Raw genomic sequence first — 23,124 nt, 5'->3', positions numbered from 1 at the left:
TTTTGAGTCTGTATGACTCTTCTTCAGAGCTGTTTTTGTTTCAGGTTTCCAGCATCCACAGTATTTTGCCTTTATCTCCCTGAATCTCACTGATTAACTTTGACCTTCCAAGCAGATACACCACAATGGCCTCTTCAGGTTCGGTAAATTTCTTTTGAGTTGTTAGAGAAAATTTGAAGATTCTTCAACTATGAGAGGTGGAATAGCGTACCATGCTTTTATAAACCTTGGGATCATCTAGGTGGGCTGCAATGATCTCATGTGGTCTTCCTACACTCCCATGTTCCTATATCTTCTCTTTCATCTTTCCAACATTGATGATGTCCAATGGTGATATCCTAGACTCTTCGCCTTGTTTTCTCGCAATGGAGCATAAGCTTAGGCTAAGCATATTAAATTGGTAATAGCCAGAGTAACAAAGAGCCAAGACGTTCATTGTCTCACCTCCTTCTGCTAGAGGTGATAAGGGTTATTTCAAAGAGTGAAAATGAAAATTAAGTAAGAACTCAAAATTGGTTAATAAAAGGGAAAATCTTCTGAAGAGGAATAAAGATATTTATTAAAACATTTCATAATGAATACAGAACAAAGATGGCTGAATTGGTATGCACATAGCAGTTATATTTCACATAGCTTCAAGAATTCTTGTTGAAAGCCTCCATGCTGGTTAAGTTACAGCGGGTTACTGCCAGTAACAGAGCAATGCGGTACCCACTAACTTACAGGTAGTAATTTTCATTAAAATTATAGATGGGAACTCAGTAGTTGCAAAAGTTCCACCTTGTTAGTTCAGCAAAATTGAAGGTAAAATTCAGTAAAAATATAAAAGTACAGTTTTCAAAGAAATCTATATAAAGACTATTGGCAGCACTGAAGGCAACAAGCCTATTGTGTAGTTAAAGAGTTAAATATTGTACCCTGGATGCTGAAAGATTAAAATTAGTTTATGTAGCATGAAATAATTTACTATAGCTAATTATCCTTGTTATAGTGCTACCTTATTACACCCTGTTTCCATGCTTCACATAGCTGCTGTGAGATTTAAACACTCACAGACTCACCCTTTGCCCCCACAAACCTAAGACATTTGAATTAACAAACCCTGGAAATTCTGCACATGACAATTTTATACCGTCCCTTAAAAAATTTACAAAAGTTGAAGAAAATGGTACAAAATACATCATTTGCAATTCAGTTAGTTATGCAGTACCTTTACCTAACCCTAATAAAACAGTGTAAGGGTTTATCAAGTGTGGAGTTGATGGTGACAGCATTCGGAGTCAGTCAGGGTTTAGTTTTCTTCCTTTTGATGACCATCTTTCTTCTTCCCTGAAAAAAAATGACAGCCGACTAATTACACAGCATTCCAAAGAAACGAGCAGCTCAAATGAACATACGAGCTTACGAATTAGGAGCAGGAGGAGTAGGCCAGACAATTCCCCAGACAGTGTTAAAGATATAACTTACTGATTACACCCTGATGGACAATCTGTCAAATGGTTTCGATCTGACGCAGTGCTTCACTCAAGGTGTAAGAACATTTTCTTAATACCGTTTGTTTAAGAAATGTAGGACACCTTAACGGACGCTAAATGTAGCTTCATACGCAAAAAAAAACACCCTAGATATAAAAGTGATAAATTTGAATCGAAAATTGGAGTTGTAAAATTTCATCCGTTAATTGTGGCATTAATATTGGATTAATCAGCCCTACCTTAATTTGGTCATTCTCCTGGTGGTGATATGATTAGCACACTTGTCTGATGAAACAAAAAACCCTCTTTTTAACAAAAAAATATGGAAAGTTTTCTCCTTAAATGTTGATTTGCCAATAAAATCGCGTCCTCCCAAATCAGCGATTTCAAAGCTGTGTTCTCGTCCAATTACAGGCTGGAAGAAACATTCCTAAATTTTTGGCTAAAGGAGCAAGTTCATCGTTTCCAGGGGTGAGGTATAGTTTAAATTTTACTGAAATCAACTTTAAATAGCATAAATAGTTGGGGCCAGAGTGGTGCAGAGGTTGGGACCTTGGTTTGAGTCTCTGGTGTATTTCCTTATCTTAAATAATTTGAGTTCTAAGAACCACAGGTCTAAAATAGGAAGTTTGTGAAGGAAAATATAAAAAATGGAGTGTTTTGGGATTTTGTCTGTGAGCAAAGATTGGCTCCTTCATTGGAAAAGGAGCTACTATAGCAACTTGTAAGAATATTTTTCCAAAGCATCACTGGTTTTTATTTGGGTTATGCTTAATAAGTAAAAGGATCAAACAGGAAGGAAAAAAGGATAATTTCTATACCAATAATTTATTTGGTAGGGAAATCAATGGTAGCCAACTACAGGTGATTTTAAGACTGCATGTAAAAGAACGGGCAAGATTTCCCAGCGTTACCATTTAACGATTGATTGGCTCAGAGCAAGACTCCTGCTCCCATCTAGGAAGCAAGTCCCATCTCCAAGAGCTGCTGGCCAATCAAATGACTGGTAGCTCTCTGTTCCCAGTAGTTCCATAGGTAGTGGTGGCCACTGCTATAGGAAGATTCAATAGGGATCTTCATTGGAGCCAGATGGGGAGGTAAGTTAGAGGGATTTGCAGTGGGGCCACAATAGGTGGCCCCAGAATGGGGTGAGGGGAGTGGAGGCCAGGGTGTACAGGCTGGGGTGGGGAGGAGAAACCTTGGGAGGTCAGACTTTGGGCATGAGACCTCAATGGGCCCAGGGTTGTGGGGGGTGGCGGTGGTTAAAGGAGGAACACCCCCCATTTCTGGCCAATAGCCCAAAGAGTGAGCTGCCAATCTGGTTCCGGCCTCCCCTGCCAGGCCTAAAATTGGGGTGGGGTCGAGTGGGTAGGCATTGGGAAAGATGCCCATAAACATTGCTCCCAATTTTACACCACCGTCCTCGTGGCAACCTGCTCCCGGCGAAAACCTAGAATTCAGCCCAATGTATAAGAATGAAGAGGAGGGAGAGAGAGAGAGAAGCATGAATAGTGGTGGCAAGAGGGAAAGAAGAGAAAGCAAAGGAGAAGGGGGAAAGAAAGAACATAGAGAGAAAAATAGAACGAGAGGAGGAGAATTCAAGATTTTGAAATGAAGGAGGAGAGAGAAGAGAAAGAGGAGAGAGAGACAAGCAAAGCAAGAAAGAGAGGGAGGTGGAGGAAAAAGATGGAAGAAAGTAAAGAATGTGAATTTTCCTGGGCATGACAAAATAATTAGCACTTTAAGTCAATGATATACATTTTTATTTATGCAGACCTTTGGATTTATAATAGGTGCATGACACCAGGAAAGCTATAACTGTAAACATCTAATTTCTTCTGTTGGTTTGTTTCAGTGCTAGGGGTATGTATTTTACTGCCTGCCAATAAAGAGGGTGGCGGGGGTCATTTGAGACCTCAGAGGTTGCCCCTGTCCTTTTGCAAGTCGTCCCAGGCCTGGGTAAGGATCCCAAGCTCAGGGTCATGAGCCATGGCGAGTGGCGGAACCAGTGAATTTTCGGTGGTGATGGAGGAAATGCTAGAACCATGAGGGATAATGGTTGCTTACAGGTGAAGGATCCTGTGAACAGAGGACTTGTGTTCCCTTTAAGCACACATGTGGAAGGCAACAGGAAACCACTTGTGTTCCCCTACTCGTATTGCTCCTGCAGAAGCCACAATCCAGACGCATTGATGCAGTCCATGGTGTGGCCTCACAGATTCCTGGCAGCGTGTAGTTGAGAATCTAATGAACCATACTTAAATGTCAAACTCAACAGTGCCCGTTGGCTGGAAGTAACTCCATCTCTAAGTGTTGAGCTGGCATTTTCTTCTCTGGTAGGGCCCCAAGGTAAACTCGGCGGAGTAGAGCCCCATTACTTCCCTCCAGATCCTGGCAGATTTTCTATGGTCAGACGAGTGAAATGCTACATCCCACGAGATTACTGCTCATTTTTTCTAGTTCCTGGGTGTCAATCATACCTTTAACTCTAGGGAGTTTTTCAGTGACCTTGATTGTACCTTCCGTCTGAACCTCTCCAAGGATATTGCTGGCGTGACACTGATAGACACCTTCATCTTCCTTTGTCAGTGGATTAATCTGGAAGGATTTTGAAAAGCAAGTTTTGGAATATTTTTATGTGTAGAAACAAGAATGGAGTTAGACTGTAAGGTGCATGGATTTCTGCAAGAATAAAGTTCAATGCAATCACTCTGAAAACTATCATCTAATATAAAATGAAGGTTTGACAATCACAATATTGACAACGGCCAGAGGGAACCTTTGATATTACAGAGCTAAGACAAGATTATTACTGATATGTAAAATTCATCAACTCATCCTCATTCACCTTGAAGTCCTATCATTGTAGCATCCCACTCTTTCCTAAATGATAAGTTTCTCGTGCCCTTGTCCTTTCCTGGTGTGCTGTTAAAAGGAGTCATGTGTAGGAGAATATCGTGGTCTTGGACACCTTGTCGAGAGGAAGCTGGTAAATTACATTGTGAAGAGGTACCAGAGTGGGGCAGTTATAGCCAGGTACCATCAGGGGGCGCAAATGCAGGATTTGGAAAACATTGAATTTGAATCCCTAAAATAACACACGATCATAGATCATCTGTATAGACCTGTGGGTTACTTTCATGTCATGATCCTTTTAGACTGTGGGGTCTTAACTGTTAAAATGGTCGTCCATGCCTCCATGCCACTTGTCACTGCACGCAACATCAGTCTTGCACAAAACTCCCAGTTGTAGGATACTGTCGTCTACCTAAGCGGGGATGGGGATGTGGTGGGGTGGTGGTTGGGGGGAGGCAGAGAAGAGGAGGGACCCAACCAATATCTCCAACCGGGATCGAAGACTAATGTTTTCAAGAACAGCTCAAATGAATTTAAGGCAAGTTACTTTTTCTTATATAAAAAATAGGATTTACTTTGAAGAAATGTATTTCCTTAGATTCTCCTGAGAACTCTAAATTCATTGCATCTTAACATTCTGCATAAAATACCTGGGTGGACCTTTTAATACAACTGCTCCTACCTGCTGAACTTCCTCTCTTAGGTAAAGGTTAACACAATGCTCCTGGACCCCTAACAGACAGCACTGCTCACAGGGAGCTCCGATCCATGTTCCTATCGAATGTGTTTTCCCACTGGGGATCAGGATTTGCCTTAAAGCACTAGCCAGGATTGATGGTAGGATGTACTCTGCTGGGAATTTTGTTGTGCATTGATACTGTAGTATAATTTTGCCAAGTTCTACAAGGTCCAGTTTGATCTTGTTTCAGTTCTTTATGTCGCCTAACCTCAGCTCATGTAAAACTTATTCCTTACCAAAACCCATCCTGTGCTTTCATGTTTGGATGGTCCACCACGAACCTGAACCGCAACATTCACTCGGTCTCCAGGCAACTCCTCCAAAAGCTTTATTCCTTTGGGGGACTCAGTGACCTGCTCACAGCAAATAAATAAACAATAAATAAAAATGATAAACAAGACCAGTATATAATGAACTAATACAGTACAGAGCAACACAATGGGAATCTGAACAATGCATGGACAAAAAGATGTATATAATCCAAAATATAGGCCTATCTTTCACACCAGACTCAGTATTCAGCTAGGAGATCTTAAAAATTTACAATTTAAAAGATGTTATAATTTATGACTAATAATAAATATTATGCCTTAGAATTCTCTCAGGTAAAGTGGTGCTGGTCTCTCATCAGCAGTTTGAATGCCTAATATTAGAGATAAGCAAGAAGTAGCAGAATCATTGCCTGCATTCTCCACTCATATCTGGTGTCAGCAATGGCTCAGTTGGTAGCATTCTTGTCTCTAAGACAGAAGATTGTAGGTTCATAGTTTGACTCTAGGACCTAGGCTCAAATATCTAGGCTGATGCTCCTAAGATGGAGGCAGCCATGAATGCGTAATGAGGCATGGCTGAGAGCCCAGAAATCCATTAGCTTGTTAAAACACCTGACCCCAGGGAAAACATTACTTTATTGACAGCTCTGGCTCCCTGATCCATGCTGTTAATTTCACAATGTTTATTTATACAAGATAAAGAGGTTTAAAGTGCTTTCAGTTTCATCTATTGATACTTTAATGGTTCTGGATGACTGATACTTTTATTGGGCTATAGTAAAAATGAGTTTTTTTTAAGGAAGTAGAAAGTTATCAATGAACGACTGTGCTTTTAAAAGTGTTTTTACACATCCTGTTGTCACTATAGGTTTCATCGGTTCCATACAGCGTTTAGTGGCTAAATGGGCATGAAAGAGCCATAGCTTGGCATGGGGGCATGAGGGGTCATGGGGGTTGTTTGAGGGGCAATCCCTTGATATGGGCGCATGAAGAGACCTTATGAACTTAACTTTTTAAAGATCCCCTCATGCAAACTATGTTTCACAACACCCCTGAGGTGCCGTGAACCACGACTGTTAGGGGAAAATTAAAAATGCTAAAAGAGAACACTGTAAGAATTTACTGAAAAACCTTAAAATCTCCAGGCAGACATGGCTGCTAAACATATTAAGAGTTGAAGATTGCCAGATGAAAATTGCACAGCCTTGAGAGTCAGACTGGAAGACAAAAATTAGATTAGGTGTACTCCCCTCTCACATAGGGAAGGAACAGATGGTTTTAGCTTAGATATGGGAAGACATACAATGGAAAGAGAGGGGGCTTTGATGAAACACAAACAGTCCTGAGTTGTAAGAACCAAGGTCTTTGCATTCGTGTTTTAATTTTGATTTTATAATATAAGTATGTATACATCCTTTAGAATAATTGGTTAGCAAAATCACATGTTTATGTACTCAATAGGATAGAGTTAGTATGGACCGATGTGTCGGTTACTGATTGAATGTATTCAAATGTACTCAAATGTATTGTGATAAGATAAAGTACAAAAGGAATGAAATGTAATCAATCAGGGAGCTGGGTCTTCATTCTTAGGAATGATTGCGACTCCCTTGCATATGCTTGAATAAAACCGGTTAAAGGAAGCCTGAGTCTCTGTGGTCGCTGTGTGATCGGGGATTGTAATTTCTTCTCTTCAACTGGCCTATGTGGTAGTTGCTGGATTGGAGGGAGTACCCTCTTCAACGACTCTATGAAAATTGTGGAGGAGTAGGACATACCTATACCCGCAATGGAGCCGGCCAGGTCGGGAGCGCAGAGTGCGCGCTCGCGGCCCGAACCAGCCCGCACCATAAAAGGCGCTCTCAAAAAACGGAAACCTCGGGAATGGAGTTGGGAATCATGGAATTCCTGCCCGCCACTTTTAAAGGGCTTCCAAGTCATGCAGACTCAGCAGAAATCCAGCACCATGACTTGTTTCTTAGCAATACCGAAGGGGTAAGTGGCGACAGTTTCACAACTTAAGAGCATTTTATGCTGAAATAACAAATACATAAAATTTTGGGCCTAAAACCTGCAAAAGACAGTTTTTTTTCAGTGGAATAAAAGGCCTGAAAATTAAATGACTGTTTCAATCTATCACTATCTGCCTCTTTCGTGTGAATTAATTCACTAAAGGAACAAACAGACATTAGGCAAAATGTTAACTGAGTCCTTTCCTACCTTCCTCCAAGTGACAATGGGAGTTGGAACAGCTTTCACTTCACAGGCCAGATAGACTTGGGCACCAGTCACATTCTGGACTGATGTTGGAGAGAGTATGACTACAGGAGCTATGAAAGAGCAAATTATTGACATATTTACATTCCAGGAAAAGGAAATATTTTACACTGACTTGACCCGTTCTTGACCCGTACACAAGTGCAGTAGCTTGGAATTCAAAAGCTGTGAAGTTTTGTATCTTGCTCTTCACTACTTTTTGAGATTTTTTTTCCCTTAGAATGAAAAATGAACGATTTGCTCCCTCTGCTGGCTGACTTACATTTTCTTTAAGAGTAAGATCAGGAAGCACTTCTTTCACACACACAGTCGTGGGAAACTAGAATTCTCCCTTTTGGGAGGCTGTGGATGTCAGGCCAATTGAAATTTTGAAGATTGAGATTGATAGATATTTGTTCGGGATTGATGGGTTTTTGTATCAAGGGATATGGGTCAAGATACGGTCAGCCATTATCTGGTTGAATGGAGGAACAGGCTCGGTACGGGCTGAATCCCTCCTGCTGTTCCTATGTTCCCTTCCGGTATATCTCCAGTGGGCATACACTCTACTCCCGCCAAGGTTGTGTATTGTTTTCCCGTGATTATTTCCTTGTGCTTAACATCATGTAACACAATAAAAACCACAGCTGACCGGAGTCTATTTTCAGTGGGATTTTAAAAAAAATTATTGACAGGATGTTAGTGTTGCTAGCTAGGCCAGCATTTATTGCCCTTGAGAAGGTGGTGGTGAGCTGCCTTCTTGAACCGCTGCAGTCCATGTGGTGTGGGTACACCCACTGTGCTGTTAGGAAGGGAGTTCCAGGAGTTTGATCCAGCGACATTGGAGGAACAGTAACATAGTTACAAATCAGGATGGTGTGTAGCTTGGAGGGGAACTTGCAGGTTGTGGTGTTCCCATCTACCTGTTGCCCGTGTACTTCTAGATGGTAGAGGTTGTGAGTTTGGAGAGTTACCTTGGTGAGTTTCTGCAATACATCTTCTAGGTGGCACACACTGCTGCCACTGTGTATCGGTGGTGGGGGCAGTGAATGTTGCAGGCCATGGATGTGGTGCCAATCAAGCGGGCTGCTTTGTCCTGGATGGTGCCAAGCTTCCTGAGGGTTGTGGGAGCTGCACTCATCCAGGCAAGTGGAGAGTATTCCATCACACTCCTGACTTGTGCCTTGTAGATGGTGCACCGACTTTGGAGGAGGTGAGTTACTCGCCCAATAATTTCCAGACCTGCTCTTGTAGACAGAGCATTTATATGGCTAATCCACTTCAGTTTCTTGTCAAAGGTAGCCCCCAGGATGTTCATGGGATCTACCAGGTCTAACTGGACTGGGTGTAAGGCTAGTTTTGGAGCTACTGGAAGTCAACATCATTGTGTTTTTTGTTATTGTAATATTTGCCTATTTTGTAACCATGCAGTGTAATTGTTCAATTAGACAATCATCTGGTATATTCATAAAGTAAGGTAGAATCTATCGATTAACGGCAAAGATGGGCCCCTGTACTCACTTTTTTATGCGAGGAAGAACTATGCCAATCAATTTCTTAGCGTGTTTATAAGTATACTGTCAGAATAGATTGCATTTCACTTTAGAATATTGGATGACATTAGAAGTTTAATATTGATTGAACACTCTGTATTTCAGAATCAATTGTTCTTTTCTGTGATTTCTGGTTTTGACACTTTGTTTCCAAAATTACCTTTGACTTGGGGGAAATGTAGCAGAAACTCACAAAGAAACTGCACTGCATCATATGAATTGCGACCCTTAAAAATTAGCATATAAAAAGTTTCAGTCCCTGTGTTTTTGAACAATATGGTGCACCAAACACCAACTATTAATAAAATTGACTATTAACCTGCAGAGTTGGTCCAGGATCTGTTAAACACAATAGTCGATCCCCGACCTTTGCTGAGCCATGTTCACTCAGGATTAAGTTTCAATTTTGTAGGTGAACTGGATGTGAGAGCCACATGCAAAGATTGGAAGTTCTGATGAGGTACATTTTGAGTACGTTTCCAAAGCAATTTATTGCCCGCGAATCAAATGTCCTGAGGATGTGGAAGGCACTATATAAATTCAACTTCTTTCTCTCTTTAATGCTAAGGACTGATTTTAGCTCCAGGTGTGAGGCGTGCAGGTGGAGGTTGAGGCGGTGGCAATCTGTCCAGCCCTTCACAGTGAGACGCCTGGGAGATCATTCCCATGCCCGAACCCGGGTGGGAAGCACCAGCTCATAGGAGGCCGGGAGTGGGAATTTGGGTGGCAGTAGACCACTGCCAGAAACCCATAGTCTCACTACTTGGATATTTGGTTCGAAGGGGTATCAGCAAAGGGCATCACGGTTGTGGGAAGGGGAAGGAGGTCATAGATTTCTTTGTGGGTGTGGAGGCTTCTTCTGGCCCTGGTTCCTCTTGTCACATTGGCTTCCTGCACATAGCTCTGGTTAAAATTGCTGTCAGGTCCCACTGACATCATCAGACTTGATCCACATATTAAAGAAGGACCCATAGCTCTCTGTTGGGTGGCCTTCTTGCCTGCTCAAAAGAGCAATTTAAGATGGCGACCCACAGGAAGGCAGTGGTATTGGTATGTGCCACACTGACCATTTTTAATTGCCTCCTGGACCGGCAGGGTTAAATTCCTTCCTGTGCATTTCAGGAAAATAGAATTGACATTGCTACCCATACCAAACGTTGGATTGCGACTGCACAACCTAGGCATTTATCATATGGTAAAAAAACATACATTTGGGTTATAAAAGGCGAGATTGCGTAACAGTAATGTTGTTGATCATCACCTGACCATCTAACAAGACACAATAAAGCATTCCCGAATATCTGTACTTCCAAATAATCAGGAGTCTGTTTCTCAGAGTCAAGGTCACATCAAATCACAAGCAATGCACAATATTGGAATCAGGACAAGATTGGCTTGGCAGCTGCTTCCAAGTGCGGTTAAGCATCTGATTAAGTCCCATAATTTCATATCCCTTTCTAACTCTGTTAGGAGTGCGGCAGAAGGCTGAAAAAAATGGCCTGCTGTCGCAGTGTCTGTGGGAAACCTGGAAGGGGGAGAGGGGAAGGACGGAGTATCTCTGTCTGTCCTTCACAAGGACTTACACACCAGAGCGCATGGGGCTGGGAGTGGGGCCTCCCTATGCTTGGAGCTCCTGTGTCATCATCCCACGAAGGCCCAGGTAATTCTGGGAGTTGTGCTGGCCCCTTATAAGCCACTGTCTACGTTTAAAAATGCAGCACAGCGCTCATGCTTCTCCCCAATTTGGACAGTGGTGTGGCTAGAACAGTACAAATCAGTGCTGTCGCCTTACAGCATTCTTAAAATGAGTCCATCACAAAGAGACTGCAGAAATAGCACTGGAGTCCTGCAGAGTAAAAGCAATTCAGATAGTTACTGCTGTAAATTGGATGTTAGAACTAATTTAAAAGGTTTTTTGATTCAAAATCTGGAGAAAACTCTTGCTCAGCATGTAGTTGGGCAGAAATGTAGGTGGTAGAGCTTACCATATAATAAAGCAGTGCCTAATGAGGTCTTTATAAAAGCTGCTCTGATAACGACACTGTTGGAGCCTATTATGAAGTCCCCAGTAAATCAATCTTCTTATTAATGAAGTAGCAGAGTGCTATTAAAGGAGGCTGTTGCACGTTTGCCAAATATCCTTTCATTATGAGAGAACCTTGGGTGTCTGAAGGGAACCTGGACCCCCCATGGGCTACACATAGATTTTGTTCAGACAGCTGTTACGTTTCACAGTGATCAATGAAGGTCCATCTGCTCGGAATATTCCATCAGTAAAATTATGAATAGGGCAAAAACTTGAGGCAATGCTCTTTAAGGGAGTGCGCAAGGACTGAAACGACTCTTTGTATCAAAATAATCCTGGAAGAGCCTTTAATTAACAACAGGAATACAGATACATAAAAAGCTATTGAATTTCCAAAGAGCCAGAGATTATTTTGATAACCATTTTGTCTTAAAGGTAAACGTAATTCATTATAATATTCTTTAGTGATCGTAGACATCTGTTTGGAATCCTCATTAACCGATTGCTTGTTTATGAGCATATTAATACTCTATTTAACACTCACTGCTTAAAGCTGCTATTCCTATGGAGAAATCCTTTGCTACCGTATAGTCAGGAAAAATTTTGAGCAGAGTCGACCAAACTTAGCAGCACAAGTCCTAGCTGCACCCCAAAAAATTCTAAAAAAGGTCAGCATGCAGGCAAAGAAATGGCAAGTAAACTGGCCTCCCTTTGAGCTCTCCACCTCATTGATGGGCTGCATCTCTTACCGCCACTAAAGTAGGTGCGGCAGCTATTTGGGATGGATATGGGGAGGGGGGGATGGGGCAGCGAGATAGGGATGTGCCACCACCACCCCCCCCTTCATCCCCCTTAATGCCACTTAAATGTGAGGAGTGTGCTTTTCTGAGGGGCCATCATAGAAGCAGCTAACTTTTGCAGGTGGACATGAGGGTGCAGCTTCTTCGCGATGGAATTCAAAAATTTACTCTGTGCTGTTTGCCATCACAATATGTCATAGTTCAAAAGACGATCCAGGCCAAGTTCAGGACAGATGCCAGGAAGCACGTCTTCAAACACTGGGGTTGATACCTGGATTGGTGTCTGATTAGGTAGTGGAGGCAAAAACTCTGGGGTCATTCAAGAGACATTGCGATGGGGAATCATAAGTTTGTATGGAAGGATGACTTCAGTATGCCTGTATTTAGCTTTGTGATGATACAGAATTGGCTAGGCTACTGTTCAGTATCTAAGCAACTAAAACCAACCATTGTCTTCAGCCCCCACCACAAAAATCAATCCCATATCAATTATTCCCTCCCTCTCTTTGGTCACCTCACCAGGCTATCTGACCCTGAGCTGAGCATCCAACCTCGTATCTTCCCCATTACAAAGCCTTCCACCACTGTAACACTGACCATCCCCACCTCTGCCTCAAACCATCTTATGCTGAAACCCTCAATCATGATTTTGTTATTTCTAGATTCAACTAATCCAATGCTCTCCAGGCCAGCCTCCAACCCTCCATAAACTTGAGTTCATCCAAAACTCTGCTGCCCGTATCCTATCCCACACCAGATCCCTCTGATTGCAACCGTTAGTCTGATTTGCTGTTTTAAAGATATAATTGCGTTAGAAGCAGCTCAGAGAAGGTTCACTCGACTTATTCCTGGGATGAAAGGCTTATCTTATGAAGAAAGGTTGAACAGTTGGGCCTATATCCATTGGAGTTTAGAAGATAAGAAGTGATCTTATTGAAACATATAATTGAGGGGACTTGACAGGGTGGATGCCGGAAGGAAGTTTCCCCTTATGGGAGAGGCTAGAACAAGGGGACACAATTTACAAATAAGAGGCCTCCCTTTTAGGGAGGAAATGAGAATTTTTTTCTCTCAAAGGGTCGTTAGTCTGTGGAATTCTCTTCCCCAGAAAGCAGCAGAGGCTGGGTCATTGTATTTATTCAAGGTAGAGTTAGATAGATTTTTGATAGACAAGGGAGTCAAGGTTTATAGGGGGCAGGAAGGAAAGTGCAGTTGGGACCACAACCAGATCAGCCATGATCTTATCAAATGGTGCAGCAGGCTCAAAGAGCCAAATGGCCTACTCCTGCTCCTCAGTCCTATGTTCCTAATGTTGTCACATTGTAAATTGCCACGGGGGAATGTGAAGGATATGACACTTACAGGATAGTGAGTATCCACATTACCCACCCAATTTTAGGGTCACGTAATAAGTCAAACTGGATTTCTCCTCTTCTGTCTCCCCACAAAGGCCCGAACCTAAGTTCTTTCTCTCTATTTTCATTCTGATTTTAAAATTACTCAAAAAGTAGGCCAGCTTAAAATACTACACTCGAGCCAGTGAGCAGGGAACCAAAGGCATTGGCTCAAGGCAAAGACAGCTGCCACATGCTTTCACCATCACTAATTTAGTACTTGGAGCCTGCTGCCTTGTACTGGCAGAAAGCCTGCATTTATTCAATGTGAAGTGTCCATTGTAATAAGGAGGAGCCAAGCTACATGTTTTGGACAATTTCTGAAAAGCTAATATAAATGAGGTATCACCTACTTGGAATAAAACAAACAGTCGCTTGGCAGTACGAGTTTTGACTATTGCTGGAAAAAAGAGACATACTGTCGAAGACTTTTGTATTACACACGTCATGATAGATGCAAGAATGCCAAATTTCAACGGGAGCCAGCATTTGTAGCCCATCCCTAATTGCCCTTGAGAAGATGACGGTGAGTCATCTTCCTGAACTATTGCAGTCCACCTGGTGCAGTTATACTCACAGTGCCATTAGGGAGTTCCAGGATTTTGATCCAGCGATAGTGAAGGAATGGTGACACAGTTCCAAGTCAGGATGGTGTGTTTGGAGGGGAACTTGAAGACGGTGTTCCTATGTGTCTGCCACCTATGTGGTTCTAGGTGGTAAAGGTTGTGGATTTGAAAGGTGGTGCTGAAGGAGCCTTTGCAAGTTGCTACAGTGTCTCTTGGATATAGTACATACTGCTGCCACTGTGCGTTGGTGGTGGAGGGAATGGATGTTGGAGATGCTGGATGCGGTGCTGATCAAGCAGGCTGTTTTGACCTGGATGGTGTTGAGCTTCCTGAGTGTTGTTAGAGCCACACTCATCCAGGCAAGTGGACAGTATTCCATCACACTCTTGATTTGTGCCTTGTAGATGGTGGACAGGCTCTGGAGAGCCAGGAGGTGAGTTATTTGCTGTAGTATTTCCAGCGTGTGACTTGCTTTTGTAGCCATAGTATTTATATGGCTGGTCCAGCTCAGTTTCTGGTCAAATGGTAACCCCAAGGATGTTGATAGTGGGAATGCCATCGAATGTCAAGAGGAGAAGGTTAGATTCTCTCTTGTTGGAGATGGTCATTGCCTGGCACTTGTGTGGCATATATGTTACTTGCCACTTATCAGCCCAAACCTGAATGTTGTCTAGGTCTTGCTGCATATGAACATGGACCGCTCAGTGTTGGGGAGTTGTGAATGGTACTGAAAATTGTGCAATCATCAGTGAATATTCTTAATTCTGACCTTATGATGGAAGCAGCTAAAGATGGTTGGGTCTAGGACACTACCCTGAGGAACTCCTGCAGCAATGACCTGAGACTGAGATGATTGGCCTTCAACAACCACAACTATCCTCCTTTGTGCTCGGCATGACTCCAACCAATGGAGAGTTTTTCCTTCTGATTCACATTGACTTCAATTTTGGCAGGGCTCCTTGATGCCACACTCTGTCCAAGGCTGCTTTGATGCCAATGGCAGTCACTCTCACCTCACCTTTTGAGTTCAGCTCTTTTTTCCATATTTGCACCAAGGCTGTAATGAGGTCAGGAGCTGAGTAGCCCTGGCAGAATCCAAACTGAATATTAGTGAGCAGGTTATTGCTGTGTAAGTGCCGCTAGATAGTACTGTCGATGACACATTCCATCACTTTGCTAATGATTGAGAGTAAATTGAAGGGGTGGTAATTGGCTAGATTGGATGTGTCCTGCCTTTTATGGACAGGACATACCTGAGCAATTTTCCACACTGTCGGGTAGATGCCAATGTTGTAGTTGTACTGGAATATGTTGGCTAGGGTTGTGGCTAGTTCTGGAGCATAAGTCTTTAGTACTATTGCCGGAATATTGTCAAGGCCCATAGCCTTTGCAGTATCCAGTGCCTTCAGCCATATTTTGATATCACGTGGAGTGAATCAAATTGGCTGAAGACTGGCATCTGTGATGCTGGGGACCTCACGAGGAGATTGAGACTGATCATCGTTGTCTTTTGCACTGATGTGCTGGGCTCCCCCATCATTGAGGGTGGGGATATTTATGGAGCCTCCTCCTCCTGTCAGTTGTTTAATTGTCCACTATCATTTATGAGGGGATGTGGCAGGACTGTAGAGCTTAGATTTGATCTGTTGGTTGTGGGATATGCTTCCTCATTCCACTGCATTTCAAAAATATGCAGCATGGCTAGGCATGATTTATATTTTGTCCTCTTCTAGGTGGCGGAGAGCTGATTCAGCCCCAGAAATCATAGATATGTCTCTCTGGAAAGCATTTGAATAACCAACAATGTAGCACGGTTCAGTGGGAAACCAGTCTATAAGTTTCAGTGAATAACCTCCGACAGCAACTTCCAAACTGTGACCTCTACCATCTAGAAGGACAAAGGCAACAGAAAGATGGGAACACCAGCACCTGGAAGTTCCCCTCCAAGCCACACACCAGCCTTACTTGGAAATATATTGTTGTTCCTTCACTGTCACTGGGTCAAAATCCTGGAACTCCCTCCCGATCAGCACTGTGGATGTACCTGCACCACATGTACTGCAGGGTTCCAAGAAGATGGCTCACCACCACCTTTCAAAGGTGCAATTTGGGATGGGCACAAAGGCTGGCCTAGCCAGCAATACCCATATCTCATGATTGCAAAAAAACATTATTAAGGCTAAGGAATTGTGTAGATGGGAGCAGCAAGTTACAAAGGGACATAGACAGATTAGGTGAATGGGCAAAACCATGGCAAATGGAACTCAATGTGGGGAAGCCTGATAAAGCTTTCCATCTTGGTAACAGGAATGCTAAGTGCATCTTGAAAGTCACCATCTGTGGCAATACTGTATGACATGACCCCATCCCAACCTGACTCAGAATGAAGCTGGACTGTATGCTAACCTTCTCTGACCTGCTGAAGGCAGGTAGCCTCAAATACAAAGGCTTAAACTAGTCCAGAAACTGGCTGGGGTGCATCAGCTTGAGTGTTCAGTAAAGCAGTGATGGACCTTGTGTACTCTGTAACAGAGTACTGTCCACTGGTTTGGATCTGAAGTAGCCACACTTGAACAGCGCAGTGCAGTATCACTGAATACTCAAGTTGACCCAACATGCTGGCTCCCATGCTCATGGTCCCATTCGTTCACTAAGACGGCGCAATCCTCCGGGAAGTCTAGAAAATGAAGGAAAATGAACATCTCTTCATCCACCAGGATCTCAACAACATCCTTCAACACCACTTGAACTCAAACAGGCCATTTTGGACTGACATGCTGAACTTCTGACAATTTGACCTCTGTCCCGATCAAGCTTAGAAAGCCGAATGGACTCCACAAGTAGTCACAAACACCTCATTAAAGACCCGGAGCAGAGGATCTTCTGTGAAGCCTGTGGGCAAACTCAAACTGCAGCCGCACAAACCTTGACAGATATGGTTCTTGATAGACAAATTAAAAATCCTCCAATCTGTGACTGGTCACCCAGAACAAGCCATATAACACCTAACAATGCAATTCCTGATTCACCATTATGAAGGAGACATCACAGTGATACGCTTCAATACTTCTGACAGAGATTATCTAGCTTAACCACATGAATGTAAAATTATAGTTGTTCCTCTATATCTACATCGGCCATAAGAAAGACAGATTGGACAATTTTCTTCATAGCGAGAGATTAAGAAGTGTTAAGGGGTGAAAAGATTTTGCTGTCTATGGTACACCAATCACTACATTCACCTTGTGAAATCACATCTCCTTTTAACTATCAACCAACTGAAGAATGTCTATATTGTGAAAAAGGGAAGTTAAGTGCAATCATTTTCTAAATATCTATGCCTGGGGATATGGGAGGAAACATTTAGCACTTCTGTTAAATTATGTACACAGGAAATTGCGAAAGGGTTATTTTTTTTATTCATTCATGGGATGTGGGCTTCGCTGGCTGAGCCAATATTTATTGCCCATCCCTAATTGCCCTTGAGAAGGTGGTGGTGAGCTGCCTTCTTGAACCGCTGCAGTCCATGTGGTGTAGGTACACTCACAGTGCTGTTAGGAAGGGAGTTCCAGGATTTTGACCCCATTACAGTGCCTGGGCCGATGCCGGATGGTCCATCCGGTTTCATTCCTTTTTTGTGACTTTGTAGCGGTTATACAACTGAGTGGCTTGCTAGGCCATTTCAGAGGGCATTTAAGAATCAACTACATTGCTGTGCGTCTAGAGTCACGTGTAGGCCAAACTAGGTAAGGACAACAGATTTCCTTCCCTAAAAGACATTAGTGAACTAAATGGGTTTTTACAACAATCGACAATGGCTTCATGGTCATCATCAGGCTTTTAATTCCAGATTTTTATTGAATTCAAATTCCACCATCTGCTGTGGTGGGATTTGAACCTGGGTCCCCAGAGTAGTACCCTGGGTCTCTGGATTACTAGGGGCTGTGGTGTTTGGACACCAGGCTATCACACAAATAAGTATACAACGAAAGAAGGAATTAACTTCTTGCCATTTGATGATCTTGTTTCAACAATAGTGGTACAGTAGAATGAAGGATTTAAAATATGTTAATTGCAGTTAATATTAAACAGAAACACTTAGTCTAGCAATATCAACTGATACACAATCTACAAAATCAATGATCACTAAAAAGGAAAACGCCTCCGAAAACATCACCGGCCACAGCTAATTCTGGCTTAAAAATGTAGGTAGGTAGCAATTAATTCAAGCAGTGCGATGGAAGTGCTGAATGGATGGGGGCCTGATAAGTACTGATTAGGGTTGTCAACCCTCCAGGGTTGTCATGGCGTTTCCAGGAATTAAAAGATTCTGTTGTTAAACCTCCAGGTATGTGTCCCCCTCTATAACAGCTCACTCCACCACTGCCTCAGCACATCTGCTGGCGAAACCCTCATTCCTTTACATCTGTGTTGCTGGTCTCCCACATTCTACCCTCCATAAACTTGAAGTCATCCAAAACTCCTTTGCCCATCTCCTAACTCGCACCAAGTCCCATTGCTACATTGTCTCCCTGTTAAGCAACACCTCGACTTTAAAATTCTCATTCTTATTTTCCATTCCCTCCCTGGCCCTGCCCCCTCCCTGTTTCTGCAATCTCCACCAGCCCCACAATCCTCGAAAATATCTGTGCTTCTCAAATTTTGTCCCCTTGAGCATCCCCAATTTTAATCGCTGTACCATTGGTGGCTGTGTCTTCAACTGCCTGGGCCCTAAGCTCTGGAATTCCCTCCCTAAACCTCTTCAACATATTTTCTTTCTTTAAGATGCTTCTTAAAACCTATCTCTTTGACCAACCTTTGGTCATCTGCTCTAATATCTCCTGATATAGCTCAGAATGTTCCCATGAAGCACCTTGGGACATTTTATTATATTAAACGCGTTATATAAGTTCAAATTTTTCTAGCTCAACTAGAATTAATGATTCCTCTTCAGCACCATGTCCAATGTTACTGGAAGGAGTTCCAGTGTCTACGTTAGATTTCTATTCAGAAAGGAATTACTGTCTACAGGATGGGGCAACCAGAATCTCTTCCATCAACAGCAGCACAGAGGGGAGAACAAAGGTGTAAATGAAGAGGAGGGGGAATGGGGGTAAAGGAGAGAAAGAAGGAGAAACAAAGGGAAGAGGCAGGAAAGGCATTGGCAATAAAGGGGTGAGACAAAGGAATGAAAGCAGATGCTGGAAGTCCTGCTTCGGGAGGGGAAAGAATTGAGAAGTTGGCAGTGGTGATTTGGAAGGACGGAACACCAATATTGATTGGGCAGGAGTGGTGAGGGATATGTGCCAGCGTGAATGAAATGGCAACAGAGCAAGGGGAAGAAGAGTGCCATCCTGAACTAAATTCAAAGGGAAAAAGAGCATCAGGAAGGAGGGGAGCCAAAACTTGATTGGGAAATGAAAAGGTCCTGGAATAATGAGCACGCAGTCTGTAGTGGGGCTTTCAAACTGCATCCATTTACAGTGACCAAAAGGCTTCCAGTGTTGATCTCTATCCCAGAGGTAATTAAGCGACTTATTGTTGCTGTCTGTCCATTTTGAGGCGCACCCAATGCACCCTTTTCCATTGGAGAACTAACAGAAAGACTATTTATAGGACACATTTCATAAGCTCAGGATGTTCCAAAGCATTACACAGCTGATGAAATACTTTTGAAGTGTAGTCACTGCTGTATGTTGGAAACCCGGCAGCCAGTTTGCACACATTCCACAAAATACTATTGCGATAATGGCCAAACAAACTGCTTTAGCGGTGTTAGTTGAGGGATAAATATTGGCCAAGACACTGGGCGAACTCCCCAGCTCTCCTTAAGAATAGTGCCATCAGGAAGGGCAGAAAAGGGTCTCGATTTAAAATCTCATCCAAAAGACAGCACTCCCACCAGTGCAACACTTCCTCAGTATTACACTGGGTGTGTCAACCTGAACTATGTGCTAAACGGACGAATCTTACAGTCTCCCCAGCAGTGGGAAGGGTGGCAGGCGAGGGAACTTAATTTGGTACGCAGTCAAAAATCAGTTTCCTGGTGTTGGGATGAACTGAAGGAATTCTGTTCTCGGACTTTAAATGCAGTTTAAAGGCAGGTCAAGCTTCCCAACAAGGAATGATGGGAATCCCTTATGCATGCATTAGCATGTCATGCATGCTTATTAAAACCTCATTGAACATTATTGTACTTTTTGTGATGTCCATTTTGAAATGTTTTGTAATGTTCTTTCAGGTATTTTATGAATAAAGTACATTTTTGCAAAAAAAACCTCACTGGAATTAAGTTCCTCCTCTGAATTAAGTTTCCTGTCAGTGAGAATTTATAATGTTCACCTTTACGACTGCACATAAGTGGTACGCAGCTTGACTTCTTCCATGACTTTGAGGTGAGTAGATGGACACATGTCTGTAGCAGGAGGAGGCCAGTTCAGCTGAGCTCCCCAGCACTTGGAGGGCTACTGGGGAAGAGGCATCTGTGAGGTTTGAGTCAGATGATGAGCCTCTGGATCTGCCTCTGTGGAGAGTCAGCAGAAGGCAGGGGAACACCATGCAGAGCTGTTGGAAGCCCTCACCAGAGTGGCACGCAAGTCGGAGGAGTGCGACTGCCTGCTCTCTGATGAAGTGGTGCCCACATGTACGCGTATGAAGGTCTCCATGGGAGGGATGCGGATGCCATGGAGACCCTCGTCCAGCTGAACGCGGAGATATGCGCAGACCTGCACTCCATCGCGGTAGCCATGGATGAGTTCCTGCAGTGGCAATGTGAGGGGGGAACGAGGCACCTCGAAATCCCTCCAGCTGCTCCTTCCTCTCAAGGAGTCAGACCGGGGTCCTTGGGCACCCGAAAGGGGGACGAGCGGCAGCTGGACACCCCTTGGCCATCCACTCAGGAATCTCAGAAGCTGTCCACTCTCACCTTCACCGATCATCCATAGCAGCCCTTGGCCAAGACCGTGATGTTCCGACGCAGGCCCGAAGCATCAACGGAGACCTCTCACCTTCTGAGAGCTGCTTCACGGTGGAGCCATGTGCATGAGGATCCACCCAGCAGGCGATGCACGTGTTGCTCCAGGGTCCGGAAGCTGTAGGGCTCCAGCATCCTCTTCTCCGTCCGTGATCTGAGCAAGGCCTTTAAGGTAAGTCCTGACTTCAGCACTTCGCACCTGTCCAGGTGTGTTCTGGGCTGGCATGGTAAATCGGGTGTGGGGAAATGATTCTGATCGGGCCTTACTTTGCATCCCATGAGTGGGGTGCAAATCGTGTTCACGCCAACCTCTAGCGGGATTCGCGTTCCACCATCGGATGATCCCATTGTGATTTCAAGTCAGCGTGAAACAGATTTCTGTCCCTCATGCCAACTTCTACCCCCATCTTGTCCATCATGACACACACCGCCAACTGGACTGGAAATTCCGCCCCCTTATTTTCGCTCCCACCACCGAATTTAGACTCTAGGATGGAAGATTCTGCCTAAAATCTTTGGAGTGGGACTTGAACAAATAATGTAACACAGAGGTGATAGTACTACCACTGAGCCATTGCTAACACAAAATGTGCTGACCAGCTTTTACACATGATTTTGCAATCGATGTGCATTTGTGATGATGTACCTCATCCGGAATAAATCTTTCATCCAATTGTCTCACTCCAGCTGGCAAGCCATCCAACCATTGCTAAGTGTGCATTTTTTGCAATCACATCCAAGGACAAATATCACGCAACTAAATGTGATGCACAAATGCTCAGTTTCGCTTAATCTCCTTTACAGCTGTCAATGAAATAAACACTCACAACTCAGTTGCTTTCTAATTTCTAAATAAACCCCTTTCAGAATCTACAATAGCACAGTTGCATATTACAACAGTGTCTGCTGTGGCTGTTAGTAGCACTCTGACCTCTGTGTCATAAGGTTCCAAGTTCAAGATCCACTTCAGGGCTTGAGCACAATAATCTACGCTGATGCTCCACTGCAGTACTGAGGGAGTGCTGCACTGTTGGAGGTGCTGTCTTACAACTGAGATGCTAAACCAAGACCCTGTTTGTTCTCTCAGGTGGACATCAAAGATCCCGTAGCACCGTTCAAAGGAGAGCAGGGTGTTGTCCCCAGTGTATTGGTCAAACAATTTGTCTCTCAATCACCATCACAAAGACAGATTATCTAGTCACTTTCACATTGCTACTTGTGGGAGCTTGCTGTGTACAAATTGGTTGCAGTGTTTCCTGCATTACAACAGTGACAATGTTTCAAAAGTACTTCATTGGCTGTAAAGTGCTGTGAGAAACCTGGGGGCTTGTGAAAAGCACCATATAAATGCAAGTCTGTCTCTCTTACAGTATTAATATAACCAGAGGGCAGGGAAAATCACAGCATTAGTGACTAAAAGTTGTGTCTGTGCATGTTTTGTTCAGTGGGTTTGGCATATGAATCACAGGCATGGCAAGAAACATTTTAAACAAAGCCTTGGGACCAACATCACTTTTACATCCATCCAGCAGCATGTTATATCCTGCATAGATACCACCCCAGAAACATTGTAGAAGCTACATGCAAGCACTTGTATTTTTAATAGACCTTAGTATTTTGATTTAGGATTTATTCATGATTAGGTTAATGGCACTATGAACAGGCATTCCAAAGCTCCTGACCCAGAACATTTGAACAGGCCATGTCAGCAAATAGTTTAATATATATAAACAATACCTACCGCATAGTGAGTTGTTTGCATGGAACAAGTGCAGGATATATTAATGAAAGCTTGGAAGGGCTTTTGAAGGGGCCAAGAAGAGACCCAGTGATGCCACTCCACATAGAGGAAAATAACGTAGCAAGAAATAATATCCCTTAAAAGTTGCTTGCCCAAGGTTTGCTTTGAGACTCAAGGCCAAGGGAAGCAATGTAATGTAGTGTCCAACAAAGAGGAATTGACCAAGAAAACTGAAGATGTAAAAGATCGGCTGCCAATCTGGTGTGACTACAATGATGTTACTGGTTTCAAAAAGGAGTGGGGAGGGGGGTGGGGGTAGGTGCAAGCGGCAGCAATGCCCTAGAAGAAGGAACCATTTGCAATGTTGGCTAGAAGGGGGGCCAGGGGGCCCATGGGTTGAGAAAGCAAGAGTTGGGCCCAATTGACACGTTTAGCTTGAAGAGGGAATGGGAGCAAATGGCAGGGAAATTAGA

The 23,124-nt window shown here is 43.4% G+C and overlaps 1 protein-coding gene across 2 annotated transcripts in view; it reads right to left on the bottom strand.

Moving 5' to 3' along the window:
* Positions 1-534: 534 nt before the first annotated feature.
* LOC144675123 (insulin-like growth factor-binding protein-like 1) overlaps positions 535-23,124 on the bottom strand; it is a 57,470-nt gene continuing 34,880 nt past the window's right edge. For both annotated transcript variants that reach the window (XM_078536124.1, XM_078536139.1), the window contains 4 exons: positions 7,563-7,672; positions 5,307-5,423; positions 3,956-4,073; positions 535-1,329 (listed from right to left, as the gene is read on the bottom strand). In XM_078536124.1, coding sequence (XP_078392250.1) covers positions 1,292-1,329; positions 3,956-4,073; positions 5,307-5,423; positions 7,563-7,672 — 383 coding nt within the window. In that variant the 3' untranslated portion in view covers positions 535-1,291. The remainder of the gene's footprint in view (positions 1,330-3,955; positions 4,074-5,306; positions 5,424-7,562; positions 7,673-23,124) is intronic.

This window comes from Cetorhinus maximus, chromosome 1, assembly GCF_964194155.1.
Source record: "Cetorhinus maximus chromosome 1, sCetMax3.hap1.1, whole genome shotgun sequence".
NCBI classification, from domain to species: Eukaryota; Metazoa; Chordata; class Chondrichthyes; order Lamniformes; family Cetorhinidae; genus Cetorhinus; species Cetorhinus maximus.
The sequence above is the reverse complement of the archived record's forward strand: the minus strand, read 5'-3'. Positions and strand labels throughout refer to the sequence as shown.